Genomic DNA, 14959 nt, shown 5'->3' with positions numbered 1-14959 from the left:
CCTCCTCTCTGCCTCTCGTGGAATAAATAACTCTGACACGACCCAAGCGATTCTCCTCGTCACAATGACCTGAATAAATAGCTCACTGTCTTTAAACTTCACCCGAATAAATAGCTCAGTGTATATTTTGAAGCTTTATCTGAATAAATAGCTCCAGTGTATTTTTTTAACCCTGGACGTAAAATAAATCGCTCACTGACACAACCAAGCGACTGTATTCTCAACCCTAACCAGAATAAACCTAACCTAACCTAACCAGAATAAACCTAACCTAACCATCTCCTTAAAATTAAACCAAGGGAATAAATCTTGTGTTTTTTCCTCTCACCTTTGCGGGACTTTTCCATTTTTCTTCGAACTCTTCTTTCGCCTTTTCGAGGAACTCTTTGACTGTGGGGGAGAAAAGAGAAGGAATTATTAGAAGGTCATGATAAAGATGGAATTGGAAGACTTGATAAAACATAGGAATAAGAAAATGAAGAAAAAACAAATAAACAATAAAAAAAAAGATGTTGATAAAAATGGAATTACAAGACTTGATAAAAAAAAATTAAAACAAAATGAAAAATTAAAAATACGTAAACAACAACAAATAGATAACAACGTATATATTAATAGTGTTTACCTCAATACACACAACACCTCCGGCAATTTATATAAAGACCATTTGACGTATTGACCAAATATATATATAATTAATATATATTTCTCCCTATACAGGCTCCAATATCCCATTTAATTATTAGCTAAATGAAATGTAATTAATTCAGGTATCCCACACACCTGGTATTCGACACACCTGGTATACGACACACCTGGTATACGACACACCTGGTATACGACACACCTGGTATACGACACACCTGGTATCCCACACCTGGTATACGACACACCTGGTATACGACACACCTGGTATACGACACACCTGGTATACGACACACCTGGTATACGATACACTTGGCAATTGTAAAAAAAAAGTATTTAATTTCCTTATATGACGACTTGATTCAGTATGTAAATTGACTTGATATTAAGAGTGTGTGTGTGTGTGTGTGTGTGTGTGTGTGTTGATGGGGAGGCTGATGGTGGTAGGGATGGTGATGGTAGTGGTGGAGGTGAGAATGGTGATGATGTGGTGGTGGGGGAGATAGTAGTGGTGAAGGTGGTGGTAATGCTGAAGGAGATGATGGTAGTGGTGGTGATTGGTGATGATTGGTGGTGAGTGGTGGTGTGGTAGTGGTGGTGGCCATGGAGCATCATTGACAGTCCGCCACCACACCTATCGTAATGCCACCCTTGTTATTGTCATTCGGGGGAGGGGGTGTTGGGAGGGGGGTGAGGAGGAGGGTGAGAGGGGTTGGGGGGGGCAAGGGGGGGTTATTGGGGGATGTTGAAACTCGAGGATGAGGAGGTATAGGAGAGGTGGGAGGAGAGGTGGGATGTCCAAGCCACAAATCACAAGCAGATTTAAAACAAAATACCTCAATAAATATTCAACTGTGTGTGTGTGTGTGTGTGTGTGTGTGTGTGTGTGTGTGTGTGTGGCAGAGGATGCCATTGTCTACTCGGTGTGGCACAGGTGAGAACAGTACCCTACCTGCCTCTCATAACCTACAGGTGTCGTCTATTTTAACCTCTAGTGCATTGGGGAGAGTGAGTGAGTGAGTGAGTGTGTGAGTGTGTGTGTGTGTGTGTGTGTGTGCACTATAGCCAATCGCCGGGGTCCCATAAGTCATTACACATTTGAGTCAGACAAGAGGATCAGTTAGTTGGGCGGATCAATACACAACATGAGTACACAACCTCCCCCTCCTTAGAACAGCCAATAACACCACTCAGCCCCCTCCCTACCCCCACAATACACCACCACAATACCTTCACACAAAAAATTGCTTCACAAATTCAACAACAACAACAACATATGCAACAATAACAACAACAATAACATAAACAAAAGCTGGAGAGATACATTATTGGGAAGGGTCATTTAAAGGTAACTCACGCCCTCTAGGTAACTCACGCCCTCTAGGTAACTCACGCCCTCTAGGTAACTCACGCCCTCTAGGTAACTCACGCCATTATAAAGGTGTTTTGTTATGGTGTGATGTTTTTAAATACGTGTTAGAGAATGTTCTTTTCACTATATCATCCTTCCTTCCCATACGCCCCCCCACCCTTTCCACCTACCCCCTTCCCACACCATACCCCCCTTCCCACCACCCCCCCTTCCCACACCATTACCACCTTCCCCCACCCCCTTCCCACTACCACCTTCCCACACCACTACCCCCTTCCCACTACCCCCCCTTCCACCTACCAAGTCAGCAGGGAGGACACCAAGGTCCCTGTGGTACTGTAGAGGCCTTGACCTTGCCCATCAACACACACAAACACACACACACACACATCCTTATTACAGCTCCCAGGATGAAATTGAACCAACATGGACAGAGTGGACGTCCGGTGAGTAGCCTCGTGCAGGAGGGAGGAGGAGGCGTGGGGACTGACGAGGGTAATGGTGTGTTGGTGATAGTGGTGTGGTGTTAATGGGTGTTGTGGTGTTGGTGGTGTGTGATGGGGTGTTGTGGTGTTGGTGGTGTGGTGTTGTGGTGTGGTGTGGTGTTGTGGTGGGTGGTGTTGGTGTTGTAGTGTATTGGTGTGTGGTGTTGGTTAAGATTGAGTGCACTGGAGGGAGTGGAAGGAAAGGCCAGCAGGTGTCTGACAGATCAAAGCGGAAGAGGAGGAGATGTAAGGACGGAAGGAGGGAGAAAAGACGGAAAGAGGAAGGGAGAGAGAGATGAAGGGAGAGGAGCAAGGATAAGGAAGGGAGTGGGGAAAGATGAAAGGAGAAGGAGGAGAAGGGGGGGTGGGAGGGAGTGAGATGGAAAGAAGGAGAAGAAAGATAGATAGAAGGAAGAGGAGGAAAAAGAGGAGGAAGGAGGAACACGGCAACGAAAAGGAAGAATAAGAAGGATAGAACAAGAGAAACATTCGAATAAAAGCTGGAAATAAGAAAGAATAAATCGAATGACTTAAAAACAAGAACGATTGAAGGAAGGAAGATATCTCCCCCCCCCCAATCACCCTTCACCCCTAAACGAGTCCTCCCTCCTCTCCCTTCCTCAGCACACATAATACAACACGGAAATATTAAGTGGGGTCTACGTGCTGGAGACTCGAGTGAGAGAATACATACATACATACATACATACATACATACATAGTAATCCTCAATCACTCTGTAAGCGTCCAAACACATTACCCTAACCTATGTGATACAAAATGGCGTCAGAAATGCACCTGAGACTCTACACAGGTATGGAAGGGAAAACTCTCCATAAGGGGTATACTAGAGTGCGTGTGTTACTCCCTCACGCACCAGCCAGCGACTGCCACTCACCACGCACACTACACCCTCGTTAAATAATTAAGCCACGCCCCTCACATTATCCAAACAGTGTCGGCCACGCCCACCTCCTCAGGCCAAATATATCACCTAGCATGAACTGTAGTGTGTGTGTGTGTGTGTGTGTAGCGTGGCGTGATGCATGGGTGTATGAAACCGGACACACACACACACACACACACACTAATCAGACGCGCGTGTTTATAAAGGCACTGATGACCCGAGGCACCACGGCACACTCCCCCCCCATTATGAACTCTGACACGCTGGTGACCTCAGGTGACCTACCATGCAAAAGAGAGAGAGAGAGAGGTTAGGTTAGAGATTACGTTGAGTGGATTACATTAGGGTAGATTAGGTTAGGTCTGGAGTGGGATTAGGTTAGGTCTGGGTAGGTTAGGTGAGGTCAGCCCCTACGGTGCCGTGGTCCGCTCTGTCACCACCACCTGCCTGTAGTAGTCACCGGCGCAGGCGATCCGACCTCGTGTGACTACTACCAGGGCGTCAGGGAGGCGTGGAGGTGATGGAGGGGCTCCTGTAAAGTTTCCTCCAGTCTTTTTTCTTTTATATACTTTTATTTTAATTACTGCGCTGCCCACCCGCCTCAGTAATTTACTACTGCGTCAGCTCTCCTCTCTCTCTCTCTCTCTCTCTCTCTCTCTCTCTCTCTCTCTCTCTCTCTCTCTCTCTCTCTCTCTGCTCTATTGCTGCTGGGGAGGTGCTGCAGGCGTGTGGTGTGGTGGTAGTAGTAGTAAATGTGTCATTATTTTACATATCATTACTATTATTATCAAGGTGGAGAGGGAGGAGGAGGAAGCCTATGGTGACAGTGGGGGAGTGGGGGTGGGGGTGGGGGGTGGGGGGTATATATAGATCATTGTCATTACTATCATTGGTGACGGGACAGGGCATGGAGGAGGAGGAGGAGGAGGAGGAGGAGGAGGAGGAGGAGGAGGAGGAGGAGATGAGATGAAGAAACAGAAAAGGGACAGAACCAGTAAAACACACACACACACACACCTTCCCTCCTTAAGAACGCCCCGTCACTTACCGGTTGCTAAGGAAGTACTACAGACCATAAACAACAAATACTACGTCATAGCAGCAGCAACAACACTATTTCTGGGTTGTATTAATGAGTTCTACAATAAAGCTGAGATGACCCCAAGACGTGAAAAGATGACGTCAAGTGTTGGTTTTCCGAGTCAGGTAGGTAGGTAAACAATATGCGCGCGCAGGATGGCTCTGATTGGTCCATGGGGTCAGAGGTGGGCGGGGCCGTCAGTGAGTCAAGTGTGATTGGGTGATGGGTATTATTATGATTCATGTTTGTAAATGAAGTATTATTATTTACTGTACGTTAAGTCCTTCGGTATCCCTCCCTCACTCCTTCCTTCCTTTCCTTTTCTCATCCTCCTCCCTCCCTCCTCCTCCCTCCACCCCTCAGCATCAGCTAAAAAGAAACAATTTTCCTGGAGGCCGAAAATCCTAACCCAATGAAGGAGAGGGAGGGAGGAGGGAGGGAGGGAAGGAGGGAGGAGGAAGGAAGGAGGGAGAACATAAGAACATAAGGAGTCTGTAGGCCGGTTGGCCTGTGCGCAGCTCCTGTCGAGGTTCACTCCTCCTCATCCATGAATCTATCTAGGGAGGAGGGAGGAAGGAAGGAAGGAAGGAAGGAAGGAAGGAAGGAAGGAGGAGGGAGGGCGGTGGTGACGGTCAAGCATTAGGGTTGTAAAAGTGTACACACTCTCAGAGGTCAACCTTAACTATACCCCCCTGTGTGTGTGTGTGTGTGTGTGTGTGTGTTTAAACTACAATAAACATCCCAACTACATCAAACCATTTCTGCAAGTCCTCCCTATATCCATCCCTCTACTCCCTCCCTATGCTCCCTCACTCTCTCCCTCAGGGTACTCCTCCTCCTGTCCCCAGGCTGTCTGCATCCCTGGTATGATGAGAAGAGGAGGAGGAGGGGACGATGGGGCGGTCAGGGTCAAGGGCGTTGCAGAAGGGAAGGAGGTGAGGGGGTAGAGGGGGGAGGGTAGGGGGAGGTGGTCTAGGGCGGCGGTATAACTAAGGCACCGTCAGCCAGGTCTCGGTAAGGTCTTTCAGTTCACATTCTTTAAAGATCTTTTCTCCCAACACCTTAAGTCCGTGTGTTAAGTGTGTCCCACCATACACTTACGACCCAAAGCTGAGAGAGAGAGAGAGAATAAACTTATGGTACGAATCTTTGAGAATCATAGTCCCTGGTTGGTGGTGGTGGTGCTGGTCTTGGCGGCTCTCACAACCTCCTCCTCCTACTGTTAACTCTCTAATAGCTGTCCCCTTCCTTCTCATCTTCCTCTTCCTCCTCTTGTTACCTCTCCACTCACTTCCCTCTTCCTCCTCTTTAATAGTGTATGTCAAGAGGTGTTAACAGTCGCCGTTTACCTGAGGTCTACCTGTGTGTTAAGTGTCATTAAGGGTGGAGGTGAGGTGAGGGGGATGAGTGAGGGAGATGAGGAGAAGTGAGGAGAGGGAAGGAGAGGTCAGACGATGTGAGGGGAAACGAGGGGTGGTGAGGGGAGGTGAGGTGTCCATGCAGGGTAGGTCCTTCTCCACATATAGAGGTTAGGATCAATGACCTCAACTGCTGTGATGGCTGAGGGTGAACCTTGACCTCTGACGACGACACTGCAGGCAGCCCCTTAACCCCACTCCGCCCCCCTCCCTCCCTCCCTCTCTCTCATGGTAGATTATATCACCCACTTTATCACTATCCTCCTCCTTCCTCTCCTCCTTCCTTCTTTCCTTCTTCTCCCCTTCCTTCCTACTCCCTTCACCACCACCAGTTTCACTTCCCCTCTACCACACCTACCACACCTACCACTCCACCGACCACATCACCTACCACCATCCTATCCCTCTTCTCACATAATTGACATACCTGTCTCACTACACACACCTGGCCTGTCTCACTACACACACCTGGCCACAAGAGCTCACCTGTCACGCCACATAAATAAATAAATAAATAAACTTTCATTACAATAAACAGAATTTGTTGTAGATTTTGTTACCTTTTATATTTTGTTTCACTACCCAACAAAATCTAGACAAACAAATCCCAGCTGTTTTATTGCCGTTTTGTTCAGTACAAACAAACAGTGTTTACGTGTCGAAAGTGTTAAATAATTGATGTTTTGTTTATCTTGATGTAAACAACAATAAACAAACCTACTCAAAGTCCTGCTGTTTTTGTTTATAGTAAAGCAAACAATATGAACAAACAAATCCCCGACGTTTTGTTCTCCTTTGAGCAAACAAAAACAAACAAACAAACACCTACGTATCTCATAAACCAAAAACAAACAAACAAATCATGAACATTATTTTACAGTCACTAATTCCTGGATTGAACAAAGACAGAATAAAATAGTCATAATAAATTGTTCTTCACGTCTTGATGATGAGGAATGATGACTATGCATAACACGATGAATGACGACGATGAATAATGAATACAATGAATACTAGACACCCAAATGATGAATACAGGTAATGAATACAGCTAATGAGGACAGGTGATGAGGACAGGTGATGAAGACCGGTGATGAGGACAGGTGATGAATACCGGCGATGAGGACAGGTGATGAGGTGATGAGGACAGGTGATGAATACCGGTGATGAATGAACACACCACAACACCCAAATGATGACTGGCAGGACTCAACAAGGTCATTAAGCCTCCTGGCACTGCTAATTACCATCGCAGTTTATTTAGCAGCGACTAAATTGGTGATTAAAACCGACTGGCACTGACTGGTGATTAGAGGTTGTCGACACTAACGATTACCAACAAGCGGAACAATGACGCCACCACTGTCCTGCTGACAACAATTACTGCCAACGTCACCCCTGTATACAGTGCCAACCCTATAATGCCACCACTGGTATAACGGTGCCAACACTACATATACAGTGCCAGTTCTCTTTACAAGTGCCTACCATGAGCGCACGCACGCACGCACGCACGCACACACACCTCCCCTCCCCATCTTAACCCCTCCCCTCCCCATCTTAACCCCTCCCTCCCCTCCTTACCTCCCTCCCCATTACTAGCACCCTCCCTCCCCCCATCATTCTCCCTCACCATAACAACTAACAAACAAACAGACAGACACCCACAGGGACAACACGTGGCACCACCGCAAGAGGAGCACAGGCGGAGTAAACAGTGGCAACGCTGTAATCATCGATGAAGGGGAAGGGGTAGGGGAAGGGGAGGAAGGGGAGATGAGGAGGAGGTGAGGGAAGAGGAGGTGAGGGATATGAGAAGAGGGGAGAATGGAGGAGGTAAGGTGGGGGAGGAGGTAAGGGAGGTGAGAGATAAGGGGTTTAAGGGTAAAGACGTAAAGAATATTGGAAAATATCTCTCTCTCTCTCTCTCTCTCAAGACAAAACACACCAGAATGTTCAATAATCACAAGACATGAATTATGGTACACTAACACACAACACAATCCTGCAATACTCCAAGGGTTAGCACAAATGGGTGTTGCATCATCAGGGAGTTGCAAGAAGAAGAGAGGAAGCAGGGAATGTGGGCTGTGCCACTGTGGGGGTGGGGGAGGGAGGGAGGGGGGATGAGGAGGGTGAGGGGTGTGGAGGGGGAGAGGGGTTATAAACACAGGAGTTCCATCCAACCATACACAGCCTTCTGGTCACACACACACACACACACACACACACACACACACACACACACACACACACACACACACACACACACACACACACACACACACACACACACACAACTACCCTGAGGGACCGGTCCTTCTCATCCGGTATTTCCCAGTTCCTCACACGTCTATATAGGAGATAGCAGCCACAGGTGAGTGAGTGGATGAATGAATGAATGTCAAGTGTGGCCAGCCAACAGGTAGGAGGGAGGAAGGTAGTGGTGGTGGTCACAAGTGGGCCCCGAGCCAGGGGTGGGGGTGGGGTGGGGAGGGGGGAGGTAAGGGAGATGGGAGAGCAGAGGATTGGGGAGGTTAGGCAGGAGGGAGGAAAAAGGATGGAGGAACACATTCGAAAGTGGGTGGAGGGGATTGGGGAGAGTGTGTGTGTGTGTGTGTGTGTGTGTGTGTGTGTGTGTGTGTGTGTGCCCCAAGACAGTATAAACATCATCAGCTGACACCACCAGTCTTCCGGGAATTGGCTCCAGACGTCAAAAACAACAACACTTCCCCGCCCTCCACTCACAGGTAAACAATGGCCGCCCCTCCAGCACCAGCTGACCTTAAGAGCCTAAACTGTGCTTGGCAGTCAGGGGCTTGGAGAGGAGGTGGTGATGACACGCTTACCTAACACTCATGTAATGTGGTGATGGTGTGACGGGATGGTGATGGGATGGTGGTGTGACGGGATGGTGATGGTGTGACGGGATGGTGATGGTGTGACGTAATGGTGATGTAGTGGTGATGGTGTGACGGGATGGTATTGGTGTGACGGGATGGTGATGGTGTGACGTTATGGTGACGTAATGGTGATGTAGTGAAGATGATGTAGAGACGTAACGGGGTGAAGGCCGGTGCAGGCAGCAATACTAACATGACAGAGGCAGGGGGTCGAGCCAGGGATGGCGGAACTTTTGTACCACGCCCACCGCCCACTGGAGTAAATTCTTCACACCCACACCCCCTTCCGCCTCCCCCATGCTCCTACCCTCCACCTCATCCAGCTCGTGGGCGGCTGGCAGGTGATGGGAGGCGCGGGTGAGGGTGGCACTGTTGGCTGTGCTTGTGCCGTTCTTGCTGTTCCTTCTGGAGGAGTTCTTGCTGGAGCGTCTGCTGCTGGGCCTCCTGATGGTGAGGCGGAGAGGAGGAGAGGGCACGCCCGCCCGTGCCACCGCTGCCCCCCACACTCTCGCCCATGACACTGTCGCCTACTGGGGTGTTGGTGTCGCCCCCCCACATACGCATTACCCTACCAGCCCCCCTGAGCTGTGACACCCAGACCTCCCGGCAAGGTCAACCTTCAACACTCCCCAACAACAACACCACACAGCATCAGGTGACCATGTCTTCCTCTCTTTCTTTCCTTCACAATAAATGTTTTTCAGCACACACTTATCACTTAACACTTATAAATCACACTAAGGGGTTACGGCCGTGCTCACACTAAGGGGTTACGGCCGTGCTCACACTAAGGGGTTACGGCCGTGCTCACACTACCGGTGTTTGTGTTCCCGCCGCCGTCAGAGGTAACCACGTGACCTTGATTTAAACCTTCACAGGTGATTAATATCTGGCCGTCGCTGCCACCTGTGTGTCTCACCTCACACTTGACCTTCTTCCACCCACAGCCGACACCTGCGGGAACTATGTCAACTACGATATCACAGCAACCAGCGCTAACTTTATATATCACAGCAGCCAGCGCTAGGAGTACATATCACAGCAACCAGCGCTAGGAGTACATATCACAGCAACCAGCGCTAGGAGTACATATCACAGCAGCCAGCGATAGGAGTATATATCACAGCAGCCAAGGTTATGAATCACAGCAGCCACAGTTCTAGGAGTATCACAGCAGCCAGCGCCAAGGTTATGAATCACAGCAGCCACAGCGCTAGGAGTATCACAGCCTGCCACCACACCACAACACCCTCAGTAGGGCGTGCCAGGGAGGTGCGCCCACACCACAACACCCGGCCAAGAGTCGCCGCTCTCACCCTCGTCTTCTTCAGCAGAGTTCCTTGTCCTGCTGCCCTGTGACGACCACCCTCGAGTACCAGCTCTTACAACCTCACACTCGAGACGTGATGCAACAGAGCCGGTCCACCATCATCCTCAGGGCTCGTTTCAGGGCAGGACTGGGCGTTTACTTAAGACTGAGAGGAACTTTGAGCTGGTTCAGGACCGACTGCAGTGTGGCGAGTCTTGAGGGGAGAGGGATGGTGGTGGCGAGGTACTGCAGTGCCAAGAGGGCGAGCACCAGCAGGAGGAGAAAGATGGTGGTGGGTCTGGCACCAGGGCACAGAGGGTACTGGCCGCCTGCCCCTATACCCAACCCAATGCCACCTGCCAGCCAGTCCCGGGGCTCAAGGTGGCGCCTTACACACCTCCACCACTAACATTACCACACACCACCATCACTATCACCACCATTGCCACCTCCACCACCCACACACCACCACCAACCCCTTCCTCCCTCCCCACCACCACCACATCCACCCCTTCCTCCCCAAAACCACCACCACCCTCCACCACCACCCTCCACCACTCACCCACCGCAACCACCACAGCACTAAAGAATGCAGGGAAGTATCAGCATATAATGAAAGCAGAAAATTATGCCGGAATACAGAGCAGAAGTATGTATGTATGTATGTATGTATGTATATGTATATGTATGTATGTATGTATGTATACATCCCAACAGAGACACACATGTTTTATCCTGGTTGGGGCAAGAAAGTGTTAAGCGCAATAGTACCACCTCCCCAATCCCTCACACCACCTCCCCAATCCCTCACACCACCTCCCCAATCCTGTTATTCACGTGTTTTTTTTCTACCTGTTCAACACCTTAATTAGACTGATATGAAGAAAGACTTATTATGATCACCTGGAGTCTAATTAAGAACAGGAAGTGTGTGTGTGTGTGTTACGTTCTAGATATATTTATACAGCCAAGAACAGTCACGTGCGCGTTTTCTATGTGCGTGTAATATTATTGTGTTTTTTTTGCGCTGGGGAGACTTGTATAAATAGGTGTGTGTGTGTGTGTGTGTGTGTGTGTGTGTGTGTGTGTGTGTGTGTGTGTGTGAGTGTTGGCTCCTGAGGGGAATAGCCTGCCTCCTCCCCGCCACACACCACAAAACAAAACAGAAAATCAAACCTCTTCCAACCACCTAACCTAACCCTAACCAAACCTAACCTAACCCTAACCAAACACCCACCCCATCCCACCACCACAATAAGACTCTAACCTACAATTATCCACAAGAATATTAATTAATAAACCAGGTGGCCAGGTAAATGAGCATTAACAGGTAAGCATTGATAACACACCTGTCGCATTTACCTGCCATTTGATAATTACTCGGCGCTGATTGAAGGGGTCACACCTGTATACCTGGGGATTATGTGTATGTATTTTTGGTGTATACATGAGAGGGTAATGTATAAAAAAGGTGATTGTTTGTTTTTCTCTCTAATTAATGATGTGGTAATGTTGTGTCTCCCTACTCCTCACCCTTACCCTTTCTTCCTCACCCCACCTTCTTCTTCTCACCTCACCCTTTCTTCCTCACCTCACCCCTTTCTTCCTCACCCTCACCCTTTCTTCCTCACCTCACCCCTTTCTTCCTCACCCTCCCTCCACCCCTTTCTTCCCTCACCTCACCCTTTCTTCCTCACCCTACCCCTTTCTTCACCCTCACCCCTTTCTTCCTCACCCTCACCCCTTTCTTCCCTCACCCTCACCCCTTTCTTCCTCACCTCACCCCTTTTCTTCCTCACCTCACCCCTTTCTTCCTCACCCTCACCCCAGGATGAATGATACAGAGGATGGAGGGAGTTGTTTTTTGGGAGGGGGGTCAAGGTAGGTGTCTGAATGTCAAGTCACGTAGACACTGGCAAGACAACTATGACAAGAATCCTCTCCATCCCCCTCATCCCTCTCACTTCTACTCCCCTCTCCTCTGTCTCTCACTCTGCAACTCCTCCTCTTAACATTCTCCTCTCCCACACACTCCTCCTCTCTTCTCTCCCCCTCTTCCTCCCTCACCTCATCTCCTCCTCCTCCCTCCCTCTGCACCTCCACTTCTGCCTCTTCCTCCTCTCCTAATACTCACCCCTCACACATTCCCTCCCTCATCCCCCTCACCCCAAACTACCCTCTCCCCCCCCCTCCCTCACCAGGAAAACGCCTCCGGTTATAAGGTGTAATGAAACAACCCAAGACATGACAGGTAAACCTACCTGAGTGTACTATTGATGAGGTGAGGAGGATAGATAAACACACACACACACACACACACACACACACACACACACACACACACAGTCAAGAATATATCAATCATAAACAATCAAAAAATTCTAGACTGTCACCCTAACTCAACATTCTCACCCCTGTCTAACACACTCTAGACTGTTCTCCTGTCTAACACACTCTAGACTGTTCTCCTGTCTAACACACTCTAGACTGTTCTCCTGTCTAACACACTCTAGACTGTTCTCCTGTCTAACACACTCTAGACTGTTCTCTGTACAACCTAGACTGTTCTCCGTCTCTGATTAGACTGTTCTCTGTCAACACCTTGACTGTTCTCCTGTCACCACTGTTCCTGTAACCTCTGACTGTTCTTAACACTCTAGATTGTTCTCCTGTCTAACACACTCTAGACTGTTCTCCTGTCTAACACACTCTAGACTGTTCTCCTGTCTAATAATGAACTGTTTTCCTTTCCAACATACTGCGGTTAATTGAGATTCCGGTTAACTAGAATACACAACAGTAAATGAATTCGGTTAACAACACACATTACAGTTAAATGAATCCGGTTAACTGGGATACACACGTTAAGCGAATCCGGTTAACTGGGATACACACGTTAAGCGTGGTTAACTGGGATACACAAGTTAAGTGAATTTCCGGATAACCTGGCTTAAATTTCCGGATAAGTGGGTAAATCTCACACGGAGGTTTTCAATCAATTTTTACAGTCTGTCTTAACTCATGTGATGTAACCATGGCAACGACCCGTCCCTCCCTCCCCTCTCCTCCCTCCCTCCCTCCCTCCTCAAGGCCAACGATGGCAAAGTGGGAAACAACAACGACAAGATAAAGAACAACAACATTAAAACAAAATCAAGAAGAAGAAAGAAGAGGAGGAGGAGGAGGAGGAAGGCAGACATCAGTGGTGGTCCTCCTATGACACACAACAACACGCGCTGTTTATGTGAGAGAGAGAGAGAGAGAGAGAGAGAGAGAGAGAGAGAGAGAGAGAGAGAGAGAGTTATTGTGTCGAAGCAAAATATTAATATAAACATTCCCCAATTTTACAGCAGAGTCCACACACACACACACACACACACACACACACACACACACACACACACACACACACACACACACACACACACACACCTTTCTTTCACACGCACACTCTTAACACACACGCTCTCTCTCTCTCTTTCACAGGGTTAGAAAATATTACCACAAGGGTCACCAAGAATCGATCTGAGGGTGGTAGTTTATGCAGGTCAGTTCGTGGTTGGTCTTGACACACCCCGAGGAGTAAAAATTAAACCACGCTCCTTTGAAATGTCTAGCCGGTACAAGCAGGAGGGTGAGAGGGGTGGGGGCGGTGTTGGGGTGTTTTTGGGGAGGGTGTTGGAGGAAAAGGGGTGAGGTGGTGGAGGACAGGAGTCGTGTTTAACTGTTGGAGTAAACATGGCGTCACTACCGCTCACAACACTGTCCTACATCACACTTTCCCTCACTACCATCCACCCACCAGCCACCCTACCATCCACCCACTACCATCCACCCTACCACCACCACTACCATCCACCCACTACCAGCCACCCACTACCATCCACCACCATCCACCCACCAACCACTACCACCACCACCATCCCCACTACCACCACCACTACCATCCACCCACTACCATCCACCCACACTCACACCATCACCCACCATCCCACACCAGCCACCCACTACCATCCACCCACTACCACACCCACTACCATCCACCACTACCATCCACCCACTACCATCCACCCACCACTATCTTAAACCATCGGCCTCAGAGGTGGGGAGAGAGGTGAAGGCGGGAAGGGAAGATGGGAGATGAGGAAAGGAGCTGTGAGGAGGAGGAGGAGGAAGGGAATTAGCCGCAGGAGGTGACACCATCAGGAGACGCAGGGACGAGACTGTACCCGGGGGCGCCCCATGACTCCTGACACCGGGGAGGGACGAGGCGGGGCAGAGAAGGAGGGAAGGAGGGGAACGGAGGAGAGACCACGCACATTCCTTCCCGGATGCTGTCGACAGGGGTACAGTAAATATTAGTCCCTTCATCTACAAGCTTCTAGACGACGTAAAATTAGCACCACACACACACACACACACACACACACACACACACACACACACACACACACACACACACACACACACACACACACACACACACACACACACAAATCTACAGGAACGACGCACCAAGTTTGAGTACCATTGATCTGAGACGATTTCCAGAGCACCAGAGGGGGGTGAAGGAAAGGGGGTAGGAGGGGGGTGAAGGGAAAAGGAGAGGGAGGTGAGGGAAAGGGAGGAGAAGGTGAGGGAAGGGGCAAAGCAAGGGGAATGAGTAGGGGCGACAGGGGAGGAGACGAGAACGATGGGGGAGAAGGATGAAGGAGGGAAGGATACAGGGAAGGGTGAAGGAAGGAGGAGGGGAAGGAAGGAGAAAAGAAGAAAGAAGGGTGAAGGAAAGAGGGAAGGAGAGAAGGAAGGAAAGAAGGGTGAAGAGGAAGGAGAGACAGG

The 14959-nt window shown here is 49.2% G+C and overlaps 1 protein-coding gene across 6 annotated transcripts in view; it reads right to left on the bottom strand.

The window, feature by feature from the left end:
• Positions 1–14959, bottom strand: part of LOC121853595 (cAMP-dependent protein kinase catalytic subunit 1-like) — a 104432-nt gene that overhangs the window by 30888 nt on the left and 58585 nt on the right. For 5 of the 6 annotated variants that reach the window (XM_042347834.1, XM_042347833.1, XM_042347832.1 and 2 more), the window contains exon 2: positions 329–390. In XM_042347834.1, the coding sequence (XP_042203768.1) occupies positions 329–390 (62 nt within the window). Of the gene's footprint in view, positions 1–328; positions 391–9004; positions 9891–14959 lie in introns of those variants that run through there. The other variant, XM_042347837.1, reaches the window with a different exon arrangement.

Source organism: Homarus americanus, unplaced genomic scaffold (assembly GCF_018991925.1).
Source record: "Homarus americanus isolate GMGI-L3 unplaced genomic scaffold, GMGI_Hamer_2.0 scaffold4896, whole genome shotgun sequence".
NCBI classification, from domain to species: Eukaryota; Metazoa; Arthropoda; class Malacostraca; order Decapoda; family Nephropidae; genus Homarus; species Homarus americanus.
Note: the sequence above shows the minus strand (reverse complement) of the source record. Positions and strands in the feature narration are given on the sequence as shown.